General features: G+C 40.8%; 1 protein-coding gene across 1 annotated transcript in view; it reads right to left on the bottom strand.

The window, feature by feature from the left end:
* Nucleotides 1-19119, bottom strand: part of MIS18BP1 (MIS18 binding protein 1) — a 399326-nt gene that overhangs the window by 301105 nt on the left and 79102 nt on the right. Inside the window, exons 5-6 of the mRNA XM_053697673.1 lie at nucleotides 13475-13551; nucleotides 11122-11252 (exon numbers count right to left, since the gene is read on the bottom strand). Coding sequence (XP_053553648.1) covers nucleotides 11122-11252; nucleotides 13475-13551 — 208 coding nt within the window. The remainder of the gene's footprint in view (nucleotides 1-11121; nucleotides 11253-13474; nucleotides 13552-19119) is intronic.

Genomic DNA, 19119 nt, shown 5'->3' with positions numbered 1-19119 from the left:
CGTGGTCATCACTTCTGTGATCAGTTATCCAATTATACGGACAAAACCTATATACCAATTTGCGTTTTGTCTATTTCTAAGTCCACATATAGATGGGCTTCATTCCAGTAGACATATGCATATTTTAATTGTATGTATATTCCAAGTTTTTTATTATACCCAAATAAAAGTTACATTTTTTTTTGTACTCCTTTATCAGTTCTTTACTGAGTTGTTGTAAAAAATATTTTTAAAGTAGTGCCAGAGAGTGCTGCTTTGTTCTAGGGTGTAGCCGTAGTCCATATCAGTCTCTACAGTAGAGCTTTGGTGGCTTTAGAGCAATGGGAACTTGTGGGACATAATTCTCACAGCGCCTCCCATACTGATGCTGCCCTGACTAAGAAAACCTGAGGGATTTTTACTCAGGACTTTCGTTTCTTTCCAGGTCCATGGGAGGGAGAGGACCTCTTAAACCTGGGAACTGCCTTGCTGCCAGGCAGACAATGAGGTAAGTGCTAACTTTTTTTCTGGGGGGTAGAGGATCTCAGAGAAAGTTTGGGCACTTTATTAAATTTCCATCTATCCTCATTGTACTTGGATTCAGTCTCTCCTAGGTTTAGTAGGGGACATTAAGGGAGTTAGGACGCAGGCACTGGCATATCTTTCATTCCCAGGTCTAATAATAAGGCTGCCTGGGTGAAAGGGACAGTAACGTTTTTTATTTGCACACAGAAATTTGCATATGGGTTTGCATTGCGGGTGTGCTCTTAGTCATGTGGAGTTGTCTACAAGCCTAAGGGGCTGACGACTTAGATTCTGTGAAATGCTTATTATGTATGTGACAAGACCAATCTCGCCACTGTGCATTGGAGGAGCCTGGTTGTCCGTCTGCTGCCTTTAGACTATGGCCCCCTGTTGAAACGCTTGATTTTCCCCTGCAGGGAAACGAAGGCCAGGTCGTTCGGTGCTTGCCCTATTGGAACAGTAATACCCCAGATAGCTATGCCATGGAGCCCATTCGTATAACGAAAGACTATGTGAAAGACTTTGGCTCCATGGCAATTGAACTATATATGTGTGACCTGAGCGCCATTCAGTAATAATGTGCGCTCAGATCTAGGCTAACTGGGAATTTGTTGAATGTACCTGTTTTATGCAATAGCTGCAGTATTATATATTTTTATGTATATTATTGTCTTTTGCTACCATGAGTTTTGCCTCTGTCCTTGGAGATAATTGTATTACTTCCCAATTATCTCCAGGAAAGAAGACTCTGTGGAACTGGTTTAAGGTAACTGCATCAACCATTGTGTAAGGCAGTGATTTTTAACCTTTTTTTTGCCGTGGCACACTTTTTTACATTAAAAAATCCTGTGGCACACCACCATCCCAAAATTTAAAAAAAATCACACATTGTAGCCTAATACAGCATATATATATACACATACACACACATACTGTATGTATTGTGCTGTTATGCCATGCCTCCTACAAACTACCTCTGCACTGGGAGTAAAAAACAAGCAAAGTTTAAAAAATGTCACACTGTTGTTAGTCTGTCGTGGCACACCTGAGGATCTCTCATGGCACACTAGTGTGCCACGGCACACTGGTTGAAAAACACTGGTGTAAGGTAACTGCATCAACCATTGTGTAAGGTAACTGCATCAACCATTGTGTAAGGTAACTGCATCAACCATTGTGTAAGGTAACTGCATCAACCATTGTGTAAGGTAACTGCATCAACCATTGTGTAAAGTAACAGCATCAACCATTGTGTAAGGTAATTACATCACCCATTGTGCAAGGTAATTGCATCAGGCAGAGGGGAGGATTTTGTGTGGGAGTGTCTGAGAGTATTGTATGCGTTTATTGGTTGTTTTACAAAACCCTGTGGGTGGTACTAATGTGTAAAAATGTGTATATAAGAACAATAAACCCACAGCTCTGGCTGATATCTGTTTGACTCTCACCATGGAGCTTTGACTCATGCTTGGGGGGAGGGAAAGGGGAAATTTACTGTATGCTGTGCCTCTGAAAGGGAAGATCTACTAAACTGCGTTTTAACCCTATTATGCTTGGGGGTACCGTTACAATGTATAACATCAGATGCACAGAGGAGACTCTAACAGTGGAATCGGACTGAGCAGCTGGTTAGACATTCTTATCATATGCATTCTCAGTCTGTATGTTTGATTCCGGTGGATATAGTTAGAAATGGCGACTGGGATATCACAGGTTGATTTTTTCTTTCTTTATGTATAGGGAGGTGTCAGTGTGAGCGGTGTTTCCGTGATAACAGCGGCGTAGCATCGTTTATTTTGAGTAGAAACCAATTCAGTGAGGTCTATAGGCAATCCCCTTTCTGGGACAAGGTGCAGAGTGGACAAGCTGGCGACCTCCAGCCCACAAATACGAATTCCAATACTCCACAGCACCAAGGAATTTTACAAATCTTCTTTTATTGTTTTACAGCATTTAAAAACATAGACAGTGTAGATATGCGACGTTTCGGGACCACAGTCCCTTAATCATGCATACATAGTAATACACCTGTGTCTTATTTAATGGGAAAACCAGCCAATCACAGTAAGGTTCAAAAAATGCCTTGCAAGGTGTGTAAACCCTTTCATAGCTAACTCTTTTAAGATGGAATATACTGCCATCTACTGGTCACAATTAAAAACAAATTCAATACAAGAATAACTTCAATACAAAAAGACCAGGTTAAACACATAAAGGAGCAAATGTACAAATCAGGCTAAAAACTTTTCATGTATAGAATGTTATTCACATCAAATTTACACATCAAATATACAATAAATGAAGCTACGCATTACTAGAAGTTACAGGGGGGACAATCCTGATGACTGCAATAAGGCATGTGCACCTAGAGGAAGACAGCAAGATCCCATTCTCTATTTAACCCCTTGGGATGCATTGTATCCAATTTATGGATCCAAAATGCTTCTCTCTGTTTTAAGAGCATTTCTCTATTACCGCCTCCTCTAGGTGCACATACCTGATCTATAATTTGCCATCGAAGCTGGCTGATCTGATGGCCATACTCCACAAAATGGCATGCTACAGGTGCTTTTTCATCTTTTTTTCGAATGCTAGATTTATGCTGGTTAAGTCTGTTTCTCATACTTTGGGTGGTCTCTCCTACATAAATTCTGGCACACGGACATTTTATGATGTAAACCACAAATGTGGATTCACATGTATAATAGGATTTTAACTTGAATTTATGTCCACTCCTAGGATGAACAAATTCTCTCCCCTTAATTACAGACTAGAGTGGCAATTGCCACATCCAAAACAAGGGTAACAGCCAACATTCTTCTCAGTAATATATCTTTCTTTATTTCTCTGTTTAGAACCTAAATCTGACTTAATCAAAATATCACGAAGATTCTTTACACGCCTGTGGGCCATAATAGGCTTATTCTGTAATATTTTTACTTCTTTATTACAGTTCTGAATAATGTGCCAGTGTTTTCTAATGATATTAGATATCCTATCACTATACTCACTATGTTGGGATATGAATATCAATCTCTCATTCTTTGCCTGTTTGGCTACTTCTTTATCCCTTCTATGGCATATATTCTGTGTTTCTTTATCGATTAACCCTACTGGGTAACCTCTGTCCAGGAACTTTTTCCCCCATTTCTTTAAACCTTAACTGCTTAGTTTCCTGATCACTTACAATTCTGTCAACTCTAATCAATTGACTCCTAGGTAAGGAGTTCTTTAATTTGATGTTATGGAAGCTATCATATCTTAAAAGGGTATTACGATCTGTTTCTTTACAATGTATGTCCACTTTTAGGTCATTTCCCTTTTTATACACTACAGTGTCCAGAAACACCATTCTCTCTTCACTATGTACCAAAGTAAATTCCAGGCCTGCCACTTCTTGATTAATTTCCTCTACAAACTTTACCAAAGAGTCCTCGGCGCCCCACCATATGCCAAAAATATCATCTATAAATCGCCACCAGGTGGCGCCATATTCCAAAAATAGATGGTTACTATATACAAATTTTTCTTCAAAACAGTTCATGTAAAGATTGGCATATGATGGGGCGACATTGGACCCCATGGCAGTTCCCTTCTTCTGAATGTACCAGGAGTCAATAAAGAGAAAATAATTATAAAACAACACTATCCTCAGCAACTCCTCAAAAAAATCAATTTGCTGCAACTCATATTGACCTGATGACATAAGTAATTGGCGTATTATACCTATACCACTCTCATGCTTGATTGAGGTATATAAGCTTTTCACATCAAGAGTATATAATATACATTTGGAACTATCTACCTCCAATGTTGAAAGTTTGTTAATAAAATCCCCTGTATCTTTTATATATGAGGTCATTCTTTCTACATAGGGTTGTAACACCCTATCCAGAAAGATAGCTATGTTGGTAAATACAGATTCAATATTTGAAACAATTGGACGCCCCGGGGGGCTTTGCATATTTTTGTGCACCTTCGGTACAGTATAAAAAATTGGTGTTCTTGGATGATCTTTATATAGGTATTCACTATTTTTTTTTTATCTATTACCCCTGCTGTCATAGCAATAGTAATTACTCTGATTTCTTTTTGTATCTTAAAGATGGGATTAGCATCTAATTTTTGATAAGTGTTGGTATCTTGTAGTTGTGTATTAATTTCCCTTATGTAGTATTCCTTATCAAGTACTATTGTGGCTCCGCCATTGTCGGCTCTTTTGATGATAATATTATCCTCTTTTTGTTTGATGGTTTTTATGGCTTTTCATTCACCCTTTGATAAATTTAAGTTTTTCCTTTTCTTATTCCTTATGTCTGTTATTTTTGTTTCTAACATAATAACATCTGCTATAACTAGTTTAGTGAATGTATCTAAACTACTGTTTTGTATATGTGGGGTAAATGTACTTTTTTTACGTAAATCATACCTTTTAGGAGTGATAGGTTTATAGTTGTCAGGTTTATTTACCACATTATCTTTAATCGCCATATATTGGTTAGAAACATTAAGTTAAAATTGTTTTTTGATAAAGAACCTATACAAGTCCTTGTTTAACTCAAAAAAGTCCAGATCTTTATATGGGCAAAAAGACAAACCCTTCTCCAAAAGTTCATACTCACTATTTTCCAGTTTGTTATTGGATATATTAATTAATGTTTGCAGGGTTTCCGATTTCCTTGCCCCCTTGTCTTCATCCGTTTGGACTGCTCTCCGCCGGTGTTTCCTTCCACCTCTGTGGTTCCTTCTTCGCCACTTGATAAAAAAAGGAGATGACTATCCGGACGACGCCTCCGATGTAGTACCGCTCCCTTCTTTACGTCTCTGTTGTTGATTGGCAAAGCGCCCCTGACGTCATCGTGATGCTGTGGGGAATCCTCTCTGTGTATCGAAATACCCCGCTTTCCACTTGTATACTCTGCCTTTTATATAGTCATCTTCATCTCGGACAAACGTTAACCTTTTGCGCTCTTGGATTTCCTTTTTCAGGTTTGTAATCTTTTCATCTGTTTTTTGCAGAAACTCATCCAGCGCTTCAGTGGTTAGTAATTTAATCAATTCGCTCTTACATGCTTTGATATCCTTTTCTTGTTGCTCCACATCTTTTAGCAGGTATTCCACTGTCAGGGTAATTAAATCATATCTACATTTATTTAAAATAGCTTCAAATTTTCCACAGTATTCCTCATTCTCTCTTAATAATGTGGAGCGGGTATTCATCCGCAGTCCTCTGGGAATCCTTTTAACTCTGTGGTATTCAGAGAGGGTTGTGATATGTAAATTCCAAGCAGTATTTTTACTTCTTAAGTTCTCATATTTCTTCTCATAATCATGAATAGGAATGGTTTTTAAAAAGTCCCTTGACCCTCTAGTGAGGGTAGTAATACATGCCGCCTCCATCTCTGTGTACATAAACACCTTTGTACCGTCTGTTTTCTGTTGCTTTTCCATGTCTGTAAGGTATATCCTTTCTTTACCCTTATTTGCTCGTGTCTCAAGTCGCTCATACAGATACAGCAAAACACATGGAGACCAGCAATAGGCAATCCCCTTTCTGGGACACGGTGCAGAGTGGACAAGCTGGCGACCTCCAGCCCACAAATACGAATTCCAATTCCAATACTCCAAAGCACCAAGGAATTTTACAAATCTTATTTTATTGTTTTACAGCATTTAAAAACATAAATGCCTTTTTGCAGTCATCAGGATTGTCCCCCTAGTAACTTCTAGTAATGCGTAGCTTCATTTATTGTATATTTGATGTGTATATTTGATGTGAATAACATTCTATACATGAAAAAAGTTTTTAGCCTGATATGTACATTTGCTCCTTTATGTGTTTAACCTGGTTTTTTTGTATTGAAGTTATTCTTGTATTGAATTTGTTTTTAATTGTGATTTACTATGGCGACCGGGAGCTGACTTGGGTAACGTCCACAAGGGGCGGAACTAATAAATCGACACAAAGGGTTTTCTATAATCCCTCCTGACAGTTCTGTGCATATAGCGCTAGGAGGGGAGGATGGCGCCGTATTGAAATCTCTTTCTTCCTGTCACTTACGGTTATCGGAAGACACTAAGGAATTCTTGTATAACTGCTTGCGCTTCAGCCAGCACTGTAATAAGTACAGTTGTTTGTATAGACAGGCTGTCTGTCGCCTCAGCTGGGTCAAGCTGAGGTATACATAGTATTCTGTCAATTCCCTCATAAATCTTCATGACTTAGTAAAAAAATAGAGATATTTTACCTTTAACATTTAAAGTGACAGTGTCACTTGCTATATATTGGTTGTTATTAGCAACTGGTTAAGTTTTTCTTTAATTATTCTGTTATATGTGAGGCAGGTTAATTAAAGGAGTGTACATTAATTTTTATATCTTGCATGCAGTGCCCTGCGGATCCTTGCACTTTCCATCTGGAATTGCTGCACAAGACATTGCTTCTTTAATGTAATGGCGATACTATGAGCAGCAATGTTGGCATGCTAATTTGCTTGCTTCTGCACTAAAAAATTACCTTCAAAATTTAAAGTGACAGTAATGTTTTTTTATGTGTCAATTTAAAAAAAAATCTAAACCTACTCCTTCTAGGATGCTTGCTGCTTCGGAGTCTGTTGACAAAGGTCTCCTTTAGTGTCCCACAAAATTTTATGGCCCACTTGCAATCCACCCGGGTTTTCTCTGCATTTCATGCATTATATGTTTTTCCCACGTGGCAGAAGACATTATTAGAGTAATTATTTCCAATCCTTTAGGGTAATTGATTCAATAGGTGCTATTCCGAATGGTCCTTCCCTGTTACTTGAAAGAGGAAGATACTTCGGGATTATCTGGGGAGTATTCTCAGACTCAGATGTAGAATGGGATAACATTTCCTATGGTTGAAGGAGTAGTTTCCAGCTTAGCTAAGATAACTATTATACCCTTAGAGGATAGAAAAGGGGATGTACACTAGGGTTTACCATGGCAACCAGCTGGGTACTTTGCTACCGTCACTTGTGCAACGGCATATTGGTTTGCATTGTCTGATACTACTAAGTCAGAATCTCCCCTGGATAAAATCCAGGATAGGATAAAAGCTTTCAAATTGGCCAATTCCTTTCTTTCAAATTCTTTCCTTCAAGTTATCAAACTGGGAAAATAGGTTTCTCTGTTCCAGCTCACAGAGCCTTATGGTTAGAGCCTTGTTCTACGGATGTATGCTCTTGTTCTACGGATGTATGCTCTAAGTCTAAGTTTTTAGCGATTCCTTACAAGGGGAAGACCTTGTTGGAACCTGACTTGACGGAAATAATCTCCCTTGAAATTTTAAAGAATTAAATTAAAAAAAAAATCCAAATAGCCTGCTGTTGAATCAAAGACAGCATGAAGGACATGCCCTCGATCCGGGATCGGATCTTGTAAGGGGCAGACTTTCAGTCTTCGCTCAGGCTTGGGTTTAAAATGTTCAGAATCCCTGGGCAATAGAAAATAGTGTCCCAGGGATTCAAATTAGAGTTCAAAAGTTTTCCTCCCAGAGGCAGGTTTCTGCTTTCAAGATTATCTGCAGATCAGACAAAAGGAGAGGCGTTCTTACACTGCGTAGGAGACCTCTCAGACCTGGGAATGATTGTTCCAGTCCCAATACAGGTACTGGGTCTGGGTTTTTTATACCAATCTGTTTATGGTTCCCAAAAAAGAGGGAACCTTCAGACCACTTTTTAGGTCTCAAGAGTCTAAACAAATTTTCTTAGTGTACCGTCCTTCAAGATGGAAACTATTCATTCCATTCTTCCCTTAATCCAAGAACAGTGAAGTTAAAGGACGCGTATCTTCATGTGCCATTCACAAGTTCTAAGGTTTGCCTTTCTGGACAAACGCTTCCAGTTCGTGGCTTTTCCTTTCGGTCTTGCCACAGCTCTCAGTGTTTTCAAAAAGGCTCTGGGAGCGCTGTTGGTGGTGATTCGGTTACGGGACATTGCAGTCGCACCCTATCTGGACGACATTCTAGTCCAGGCACCATCCTTACAGCTAGCAAGATTTCACACGGACATGGTGTTATCCTTCCCGTGATCTCACAGGTAGAAGGTAATTTTGGAAAAGAGTTCCTTAGTCCCAAGCACAAGGGTAACTTTCTTAGGAACCATAATAGATTCCTTATCAATGAAATCAGAGATTATCGATACTTGTCTTTTCATTCAGTCCACTCCTCGGCCTTCAGTGACTCAGTGCAAGGAGGTAATCGGGCTGATGGTGGAGGCAATGGACACCATCCTGTTTGCTCGGTTCCATTTCAGACCTCTGCAGTTAAGCATACTCAGACAATGGATCGGTGATTATACAGATTTGTCTCCTCGAATACTAACTGGAGCAGGAGACAAGGGATTCTCTTCAATGAGATTGTCTCTGGATCATCTCTCCCATGGAACCTGCTTTCGCAGACCATCTTGAGTGATTGTGACAACAGGCGCCAGCCTTCTAGGGTGGGGAGCAGTTTGGGGCTCCCTAATGGCTCAAGGGGTTTGGACTCAGCTAGAGTCTGTTTTTTCTATAAACATTATGGAGCTGAGAGCGAACTACAATGTTCTTCTGGCCTGGCCCTAGTTAGCCTTGGTCCAGTTTTTCAGGTTCCAGTCGAACAAGATAAAGTCAGTGGTTTACATCAATCATCAGGGAGGAACGAGGTGTTCCTTAGCGATGACAGAGGTATCCAATATAAATTCAGTGGGCGGAGGCCCATTCTTGCTGCCTGCCTGTCGGCAATCCACATCCCAGGGGTGGATATCTGGGAGGCAGATTTCCTGAGCAGACACACCTTTTGATCCGGGGGAGTGGGAACTCCATCCGGAAATGTTCTCCATCTTTTTCCTCGGTTTGCTTTTCTTCCTCGGGTCATTGCTCAAATCAAGCAGGAGAGGTCATCAGTGATCTTCATAGCACCGACTTAGCCTTGCAGGATTTGGTGTGCAGATCTGGTGGACATGTCATCTCTGCCACCTTGGAGACTTCCGTTGAGGTAGGACCTTCTAATTCAAGGGTCCCTCCTTCAACCATATTTGGTTTCTCTGAAACTGACTGCTTGGAGATTGAATGATTAATATTATCCAAGCAGGTTTTTTTTTCTGAGTCGGTCATTGAGACCATGATTCAGGTTAGTAAGCCTGTCACTAGAAAGATGTATCATAAGATATGGTGTAAATATTTCTATTGGTGTGAATCCATGGAATACTCATGGAGTAGAGTTAGGGTTCCTAGAATTTTGTCTTTTCTCCAAGAGGGTTTGGAGAAAGGTTTATCGTCCCCGATAGGGTCAAATCTCTGTCTTTATCTATTTTGTTACACAAACGTCTGGCAGATGTCCCAGATGTACAATCATTTTGTCAGGCCTTGGTCAGGATCAGGCCTGTGTTCAACCAGTTACTCCTCCATGGAGTCTGAATTTAGTTCTCAGAGTTCTTCAAGGGGCTCCGTTTGAGCCTATGCATTCCTTAGATATTAAGTTGTTATCTTGGGAAGTTTTATTTCTGGTTGATTTTTCTTCTGTTCGGAGAGTGTCAGAGCTCTCGGCTTTACAGTATGAGTCTCCTTATCTTATTTTCCATTCGGATAAGGTAGTTTTAGGTTCTAAATTAGGATTTCTTCCTAAAGTTGTTTCTGATCGGAACATTAATCAGGAGATTGTTGTTCCTTCCTTGTGTCTTAATCCTTCTTCTCGGTAGGAAAGACTTCTGCACAATTTGGAAGTGGTCCGTGCTTTAAAGTTTTACCTGCAAGCAATTAAGGACTTTCGTCAGTCTTCTTCTTTGTTGGTGGTTTTAACAGGAAAACGTAAGGGACAGAAAGCTACGGCTACTTCTCTTTCTTTTTGGCTGAAGAGTGTCTTATGTTTTTGCATATGAGACTGCTGGACAGCAGTCTCCAGAGAGAGTTACGGCTCATTCCACGAGGGCTGTTGCTTCCTCATGGGCGTTCAAAAATTAAGCTTATGTGGAACAAATTTGAAAGGCTGCATCTTGGTCCTCTCTTCACACTATTTCAAAGTTCTACAAATTTGACTCGGCTGCGGCTGCTTTTTGGAGAAAGGTTCTTCAAGCAGGGGTGCCTTCCATTTAAGTTCCCTGTCTTGTCCCTCCCGTATCATCTGTGTACTCTAGCTTGGGTATTTAATCCCATTAGTAATTAAGATGATCCGTGGACTCATCATGTCTTAAAAAAGAAAAGAAAATGTATGCTTACCTGATAATGGGTATTTCTTTTTTGACACGATGAGTCCACGGCCCGCCCTGTTCTGTTAGACAGGTTGTGGGTTATTGTAAACTTCAGACACCTCTGCACCTTGGCTTTTCCTTTCTCTTCCTAACTTCGGTCGAATGACTGGAGTGGGAGGGAAGGGAGCTCTTTGCCTACTCCTGCTGACCAGGAGGTGAATATCCCATTAGTAATTAAGATGATCCGTGCACTCATCGTGTCAAAAAAGAAATACATTTATCAGGTAAGCAAAAATTTACTTTTTAGTAATCTAAAAATATAAAACCCAGGAGGTACTCAGAAATATTTAAATTAATGTTTCAGAAGATCAATAAACTTAATGAAAATACATTAATGGTACAGGTGTAATATTGAGAGCATGTTGTTTACCTGCTTCCTTCATACAGAATATGTCTGCTTTTCCTTGTAACTCATACACACGGCCAGTGGATGTTTTCACTTGATTGCTGGTTATGCGCTCCACAATTATATTACTGTGCCAATAAACTCCTCCGACATCCCTGCAGAATAGGGAGTCTTTGTAGAAAATAAATACGCTTACAACTCATCTCTGAACAGAGATTACAACTCTTAAAACACATAAAAGGACACTAAGTCAAAATGAAACTTTCATGATTCAGATAGAGCATGCTGTTTTAAAATACTTTCCATTTTACTTTTATTATCAAATTGTGCACACTTTCTGAGGCACCAGTTACTACTGAGTATGTGCAGAAATTCAGTGTATACATATAGGATTCTGTGATAGGCTTAAGGATGTCACATGATATAGGAGGTCAGCAAAATTGAAATACATATTGAAATTTGTCAGGAAAAAAAATCTGCTTATTTTAAATTCAAAGTGCTATTGCATTGTCTTTTTATTATGCAGTTCTATTGTATTGTATCCAAGTGCGTTTTAGTTTTTATCTAAACCAATTAACATTTGCACATGTGATGTACTTTATAGAGTTGTTACACACCTGATGTATTTATATATTGCTATAACACCACAATTAAACCAATTAAAGTGATGGTAAATTCACATAGATTAAATTACTTTATATAAATTATATTCACTACAGAAAATAAAATTGAAGGGGAAAAGAATATGAAGAAGCAGGAATAGAATAAAAGTATATATATATATATATATATATATATATATATATATATATAAAATAAATTCAAGAATTTAACATTTCTAGCGATATACATGGGAATTCTAGCGATATACATGGGAATGTCACATTGTTTATTCAGGCAAGTTTAGCAACTAGTTAATTTACCATCACTTTAAATATTTAAACTTATTAGCCATAAGGCCATTTATGTTGAAAAACAAAGACCATGTATTGTTCAGCTATATAAGTAAAGCAGAGCATAGCCAAGACATAAGTTTGGTCTTAAACTATTTATCAGTAGAGCTACAGCCACTATTCTCATTTAGTCACTCTTTAGCTCCTTCACAACTACAAAGTGGAGCACAGCATACTCTCCTTTCTTAGAACAATGAGTAGAGGAAGAATCAAGTTATGGTATCTACTAGCAAACGTGGCACCTAAAAACATCTGTGTCTATACTTCAGAGACAATGTATTGCATGGTCTCCTAGTAGACTTATTGACCTTTCCATCTGCATAATAAAGATAGCACCTTCAGGGCTTGTGTGCTTCAGGGATGTGCCAAGAAGCAAACACATGCAAACAGTTTAGCAAGATTAAGGGCTAGATTTATCAAAGCTGAGGCGTACAGGGGCACATATATGGGCCCCTGTACGCCTCAGCTCGCCTGTGGCGGGGAGAAATTACCCGCAGGTAATCACCATTGAACACGAGCGCAATTTTGTGCTTGCGTGCAATCCCGCACCCTGCCCGGCACAGCCAATCGCGCGCGGGCAGGAGCTGTCAATCTCCTCGGTCGGACTCGACCGCGGAGACTGAATGTTGCCACCTTAGAGGTGGCGAAGAGTTTAAGGAAGCGGCGGTCTGGTGACCGCTGCTTGATAAATTACGGCGAGCAAGTTCTTGTGAGAACTTGCAGCCGTAGGGCTTTGGTAAATCGAGCCCAAAGAGGTGAGGAAAAGCCCTGCAGAAGTAGGAGTGACCTAAACTTCGATACAAGACTCCTAGAGGTGCACTATCAAAGGTCAAAGCCTTGTGATAACATTGCATGTTCCAAAGTATTAATCCTTTTAATCTCTGCAATGCTTGTCCTAAAGAAGAAAAATTTGATTGAAATATTTTATGGAACAAATTTTTCTATTCACTCAGTTTGCATTTGGTTAAAAATATAAATTATTAAGAATGAATTTAAAGTACTCAGCACAGGAGTGTGTGTATGTGAGAGGGTAATAATAATAAAAAAAATTTTTTACTCTTGCTCTAAAATTCGTTTGACATCCTCAGATAGTGACTGGCGCTCCAAGATTTAACATCAAGGCAAATAATCCAGTAGACGTACATTTGTCTATGTTCTTTTAAAACGAATGCCAAATTTGGCCACCACTCAAAGTATTTTTGCAGAGCCAGATTTCTTCTTCTAAAAGAAAAACAAAGATCTGTGAAAATCTAGATCTCTGTGTGTTGCACTTTCACAAGAACAAATACGGCTCCAAAGAGAGACAAATTCAGCGATATTCGGCAATCGTTTTAAAACAAAAACAGACAAATGCACATGTCTAGAAGCCACCTAAACAGTTGAATGAAGGAATTGTTGAAGGAACATATATAAGAGATACTTACATGCGTTTCCCTTCAACGCACACACCGTTTTCATCAACAACTTTCACTATCCATTCACTAAGAGTAACCTTCTGTGTCTGAAAGAAAAAGGTGGAAGCACAATTTACAAAGGAATGTGATTTTGTTATATTTTCATTAAAGTTAAATGAAAACTAGTTTCAAAATAAAAAAAACTGTTGAAAAATAAATTCTGACTTGGTTTATGTGTTTAACCCTGTAGTTGAAGGCTTAAAGGGAAAGTCTACACCCGAATTTGTATTGTTTAAAAAGATAATCCCTTCATTACCCATTCCCTAGCTTTGCACAACCAACACAGTTATATAAATACACTTTTTACCTCGGTGATTACCTTGTATTTAAGCATTTGTAAACTGCCCCCTTATTTCAGTTCTTTTGACAGACATCCATTTTAGCCAATCAGAGCTGGCTTACCTGAACTCCACGTGCGTGAGCACGTTATCTATATGACACACATGAACTAACACCCTCTAGTGATGAAAAACTGTCAAAATGCCCTGAGAGAAGAGGCGGCGTTCAAGGGCTTAGAAATTAGCATATGAACCTCCTAGGTTTAGATTTCAACTAAGAATACCAAGGGAACAAAGCAAAAACATAAATTATGCTTACCAGATAATTTAATTTCCTTCTGTATAAGGAGAGTCCACTGCTTCATTCCTGTTGGGAAATACTGAACCGGGCCACCAGGAGGCGTCAAAGACACCCCAGCCAAAAGGCTTTAATACCTTTCCCCCATCCCCCAGTCATTCTGCCGAGGGAACAAGGAACAGTAGGAGAAATATCAGGGTATAAAAGGTACCAGAAGAGAAATATAAATTTAGGAGGCCACCCATCGGAGAACACGGCGGGAGCCGTGGACACGCCTTACACTAGCGCTGCGCAATCTGTTGGCACTCTACAAATAACCGATAATAATAATACAGAAGGAAATGAAATTATCTGGGGAGCATAATTTTTTTTTTTTTTTTTATTGAGGTTGAATATCACATTGACAACAGTCTCATCAACAGAATACATTATACAACTTATATTATACTGGCATGACATTACACAGTGGGCACCTCATTTTTTTTTTTTAAATCATGTAGGTTTTGAGAGTTCCTCAGACAAGCAGGTCCAGTCGTGGGAGCCAAAGCTAAACAAAACAATTGAGGATATGGCAACGTAGATAATAGTATAGATTGCAATTTCAACTTATGTGGGATAAATACAGAATATGTAGTACATATATAATATCAATATAGTAAAGCATAATAAAAACATCAGGGTAGCTCTGTAGAGATCATCATTTGGAAAAACATGGAGTATAGCCTCTCTCACTTAATATTATAGTCTAATAACCATTAATACTGAGCCTCTATTAGAACATAGGCAATCTCAAACTATTATCTTAAGCAAACTTCAGAAAACAGGAAATCACTATAACATCAATGATCCTGTGTTGAACCCCTGAGAGCCATTCTATCATGATGTAGGGGAAAAGAAAACTAGGTCATGGCTCTACAGGTAGGGCAGAGGCTGCCAAACTCTGCCAAAAGGGTGCAGAGAGAAGGGAAATCATCCCCAACCGCACAGAAGTAATGAGGGGGAGGGGAAGGGGAAGGAAGGGGAAGGGGAGGGGGAGGGGGAAGGGGAGGGGGAAGGGGAGGGGGAAGGAAGGGGAGGGGGAAGGAAGGGGAAGGAGGAGGGAAGGAGGAGGGGGAGGGGAAGGGAAGGAGGAGGAGGGGGAGGGGAAGGGAAGGAGAAAGAGGGGGAGAAGGAGGGGAGGAGGGAAGAGGAGGAGGTGGGGGGGGGAAGGGGGAAGGAGGGGAGGGGGGGGGGAAGGAGGAGGAGGAGGGAAAGAAGGAGGGAAGGGGGGGAGAAGGAGTGAAGGGGGGGAGAAGGAGGGGGAGGGAGGGGGGAAGAGGGAGGGGAGGGAAAGGGGGGGGGGAGGCGGAGGGAAAGCCAAAAATGACAGATCTTACTATTGTTAACTTACACTCATAACATTGGGCCCAGAGATTTTTACAGAGTAACTTAACACTATGACTGTCTGAATAAGGACAACTAAGCATGTGGACAGCCTTGACTAGAATGTACATTTCAGACAAAGCTCTAAGTTGATCATACATGGCAATATAATGATAGAGTATGCAGGCTATCTTCCTGTCTATCCAAAAAAACATTGATACTAAGCATTAATAAGTAGTGATGAGATATAAAATAAGGTATGTAAGGCGCACAGAACATTCATTAATTCTACACCAAAGAAAATACGTGCTATTGATTGCTTTACCTTAAGCTTCCTTTAGTATAAAGGAATGTCACCATAGAGTTTCTCTTATTTTTCTCTGAGAGATAGTTAAATCATATAAGATAGCATACTAACTTATCATATTCTAGGTAAGAGATATTATAGACAGCATAAGGTTATACATTCCTGCAATAGAATAGAACCTCTTAAAGCTTACTGAGATGATAGATGTAGGATTTACAACAAATAATTGACCATAAGGGCTCCATTATTAACCTCTGAGTAATATAAAACCCTAAGGGATAAGTGTAGTAGTAGGTAATTCACACAGAATCTTCATTAGTTCTAACTGGGGGCAGGACACATAACGGTTAATGGATGTGGTAGGTATAGACGATCTGATCATTCAGCATGGAGATGCAGTTTGGGCAGATGAACAACTTTAGCAAGGAAGTCCAGGTATCAGGTCTCGGGACCATCAGAGAAAGAGGGAATGGCATAGCAAGCTGCCTGCGACTTTTACCTACTGCTTGCCATCGTAGGCCAAGTACCGTAGGTCTGAGTTATCAGGCTGAGGGGCCGTCATTAAAAGTTATGAAATCCCAGTACTTGCAGGCATGTCACATAAGGGAAAACAGTCTTATCCTATGCCAGATCTGTAATCGAGGGTCTGTCGTTCAGCGCTCTGATGGGTATATGCATCTGCCAGACCAGGCCGCTTCATGGACGATGACAAGGGATTTCCGCAGTCAGTTAGGCCACTCGATAACCCCGCAGCATCAGTGACCCAGAGAGATGCGCATGACAATGTAGGTAAGCCGTCAAGCTCCACTGGGCTTTCTCCTCTGTACTGCGGTATGTCCCCTATTTGCGAGCTGCTTTTGGTAGTAGTGCGAGAACAGAGCCCAAACTTGGTGTCCGCACTCATCGACAGCAGTGGTTGAATACACATCTGGGGGTCCACAACTGCAGCAGGGCACAGCGGCTCTAGTGCTGGTATATGCTTTTCAGCGGCTGTGCTGCTACGGGTCCGCGCCTCTTGGATGATTACCTCGAGGGCATCAAATCTCTCGCAGATCTTTCTCCCATACTCTTCAAGTAATTCTCTAATGCCGGTGTAGAGTTCCTGTATCTCCATGGCGGGCATTTGCATATCTCCCCTCAAAATGGCGCTGCAACATGTGGCTCAGAGCTCCGCTTGAATCATTCAGCTCATCAATATAGTTGTGCCAACAAATTCTCCATCCCCATGTCACAGGTTTCTTCCCACATCAATGTCCTCTAGCCACCGGCCAAAAAAGACTAGATTATATCGGGGTTATACCCCGTTTTTTAGAGTTTGAGGTCAGGAGCTCCCAGGCAAGGCATCCTACATCTGCTGGGGAGCATAATTTATGTTTTCCTTCTTAATATAAGGAGAGTCAAATGCTTCATTCCTTACTGTTGGGAAACTTATACCCAAGCTCTAGAGGACACTGAATGAAAATGGGAGGGACAAAAAGAGAGGCAGACCCTAATCTGAGGGCACCACAGCCTGCAAAACCACTCTCCAGAAGGCTGCTTCAGCTGAAGAAAAAACATCAAACTTGTAAAATTTTGAAAAAGTGACCCTTATGCTTCCCAAAATAGGCAACAATCAAGGAAGAAGTTTGTCTAAAATCCTTAGTAGCTTGAAGATAAAACTTCAAGGCACGAACCATGTCCACATTTTGAAGTAAACGTTCCTTGGTAGAAGAAGGATTAGGACACAAAGAAGGGACCACAATCTCTTGATTGATGTTGTGGTCTGACACGACCTTAGGGAGAAACCCTAACTTAGTACGTAGGACAGCCTTATCAGAATGGAACACCAGATAAGGAGGCTCACATTGCAAGGCGGCAATCTCAGGTACTCTGAGCAGAAGCAATAGCCAGTAGAAAAAGAACCTTCCAGGACAACAACTTAATGTCAATTTCATGCATAGGCTCAAATGGATCCCGTTGCAAAACCTTAAGAACCAGATTCAGACTCCAAGGAGGAGCCGAAGATCTGAACACAGGTCTGATCCTAATCAGAGCTTTAACAAAAGACTGAACATCTGGAAGCTCCGAGAGCCTCTTGTGCAGTAAAACAGACAAGGCCGAAATCTGTCCCCTCAGGGAACTGGCCGAAAGACCCTTCTCCAGTCTCTCCAGGAGAAACAATAGAATCCTGGCAACCTTAACTTTATGCCAGAGAAATCCAAGCTCTTCACACCAGAATAAGTAGGTTCTCCACACCTTATGATAGATGACATGAGTAACCAGCTTAGGAGCTTGAATGAGAGTATCAATAACTCTCTCAGAAAACCCTCTCTTGGCATGGACTAAGCGTTCAATCTCCACGCAGTCGGCTTCAGAGAATCTAGATTTTGATGAACAAAAGGATCTTGTTCCAGCAGATCCCTGCGACAAGGTAACTTCCATGGAGGAAAAGATGACATCCTCACTAGATCAGCGAACCACGTCCTTTGCGGCCATGATGGAGCAATCAGTATTACTGACGCCTGCTTCTGCTTGATGCGGGCCACTACCCGAGAAAAGAGTGGTAAAGGCGGAAAAAGGTAGACTAGACTGAACCTCCAAGGCACTGCTAATGCATCTATTAGCTCCGCCTGAGGATCCCTGGACCTCGACCCGTATCTGGGTAGCTTGGTATTGAGACGAGACGCCATGAGATCTATCTCCGGGATCCCAACATGCAGCATAACTTCGCAAACACTTCGGGATGGAGAGACTATTCCCCCTGAAGAAAGGATTGTCTGCTGAGAAAGTCCGCTTTCCAGTTGTCCACACCCGGAATGTGGATTGCTGACAGCATACAGAATTCTGGACAAACCCAGAAGAGGCCAAGCCTTCAGAGCATTGTAGATTGCTCGAAGTTCCAGAATGTTGATCGGGAGGGAGCGTTCTACCTGAGACCGCAGGCCCGGTGCCTTTTTGGCACCCCAAACAGCTTCCCATCCTGTAGTCACAATCTCCCAGGATGGTCTTAGAAAGGATGTCCCGAGGGACAGATGATCTGGACAGAGCCTCCAAGAGAGCGATTCTCTCGACCTGTCCAGGGAAATCTGTTGAGATAGATCCGAATGATTGCTGTTCCACTGCCTCAGCATGCACAGATGTAATGGTCCGAGACGCCATGAGACCAATTACTTCCATACACTGAGCCACAGATGGCCTTAAGGAGGTCTCTAAGTTTATCTTCCATTCATGAGATCGAAAAAATATAATTTATGCTTACCTGATAAATTCCTTTCTCCTGTAGTGTAGTCAGTCCACGGGTCATCCATTACTTATGGGATTATATCTCCTCCCTAACAGGAAGTGCAAGAGGATCACCCAAGCAGAGCTGCTATATAGCTCCTCCCCTCTA

Source organism: Bombina bombina, chromosome 1, assembly GCF_027579735.1.
Source record: "Bombina bombina isolate aBomBom1 chromosome 1, aBomBom1.pri, whole genome shotgun sequence".
Taxonomy (NCBI): Eukaryota; Metazoa; Chordata; class Amphibia; order Anura; family Bombinatoridae; genus Bombina; species Bombina bombina.
Note: the sequence above shows the minus strand (reverse complement) of the source record. Positions and strands in the feature narration are given on the sequence as shown.